This window comes from Etheostoma spectabile, chromosome 15, assembly GCF_008692095.1.
Source record: "Etheostoma spectabile isolate EspeVRDwgs_2016 chromosome 15, UIUC_Espe_1.0, whole genome shotgun sequence".
Lineage (NCBI taxonomy): Eukaryota > Metazoa > Chordata > Actinopteri > Perciformes > Percidae > Etheostoma > Etheostoma spectabile.
Genome location: NC_045747.1, coordinates 32,981,406 through 32,982,521, shown reverse-complemented (window position 1 = coordinate 32,982,521; position 1,116 = coordinate 32,981,406). Strand labels below are relative to the sequence as shown.

At 37.0% G+C, this 1,116-nt stretch overlaps 1 protein-coding gene across 1 annotated transcript in view; it reads left to right on the top strand.

Moving 5' to 3' along the window:
• Nucleotides 1–1,116, top strand: part of LOC116702608 (histone acetyltransferase KAT7) — a 61,650-nt gene that overhangs the window by 22,300 nt on the left and 38,234 nt on the right. Inside the window, exon 11 of the mRNA XM_032536927.1 lies at nucleotides 990–1,116. This exon is cut by the window's right edge and continues 44 nt beyond it. Within this exon, the coding sequence (XP_032392818.1) occupies nucleotides 990–1,116 (127 nt within the window). The remainder of the gene's footprint in view (nucleotides 1–989) is intronic.

Here is a 1,116-nt window from a genome sequence, read left to right as displayed (position 1 = left end):
GTTATTAACACAGCTGTATATTGTTAAGCATGAGAGGAAAACCTGTGTTTTTACCAGTGTTTCCGGTGGTAACTCTGCTATTGTGGCAGCCAGGGCGAAAAATACAGAAGAAGTTATCGAATGCAACTAACGTCAGTTCGTAGAATATTAGCGTGTGAGACGGAGCCTGCTGAGTCAGCCATCACTCTGTGAGTATCAGTTATTGTTGAAAACAAGTGAAGGAGCTTTCTCAGAGATGCTTTTTAAAAAAAAAAAAATATTTTTATTTTTTTATATAAATCCTAGGCTATTTATTTCAGATAATTTTCATTTACTACTACTAGAGTTGCAGCTGTATGTTTGTACAACATACAACTTCAACATAAGATCGATGTAGCACGATATGGATTTGAAAGCAGTTATAAATAGTCTATGTGACCATAAAATTTGTTTTGGTTAAAATCAACAAATAATCGTGAAAATTAATCGTGATCTTAATATTGATCAAAATAATTGTGATTATCATTTGGGCCATTATCGTGCAGCCCTACCACTGGCTCCTATAGCTGGTTATCAACCTTTGAGCATTAAGGAGAAGTGTTTACATTTGAAACTCTGGTTCATTTTCTCTAGTGTTAACTTTTTAGCTTGAAGTACGACCTGTGTCTCCGGACATTTTTAACCAATTGTTGTGCCTGAATGTAATGTTAGCATACCTAATAAGATGGAGATCTGTCCGTGTAAGATTAGCCAGCTAGCTGTCAGTCTTTTATAATAATAAATAACACTCAAAAAGCTTAAAGACAAAACTTAAAGCTAAAGAAGTCCAATGGGAACCATCTACAATCATTAGATGTGGGAAAAGTCATTAAGTTACATTCATTCGGCTTAAGTGGTGCCCAAAAACGGCTTAGGTGCTGCGCCTAAGCCTTAACATGGCGGGGAAAACCCTGGCTTTGTTTCCAATAACCTTTTATAAGATATAATGCCTGTGATGCTCTTCCTCACAGATATACTGTCAAAACTTGTGTCTGCTGGCAAAACTCTTCCTGGATCACAAGACTCTGTATTACGATGTGGAACCTTTTCTCTTCTATGTCATGACCGAAGCTGACAACACAGGGTGCCATCTGGTTG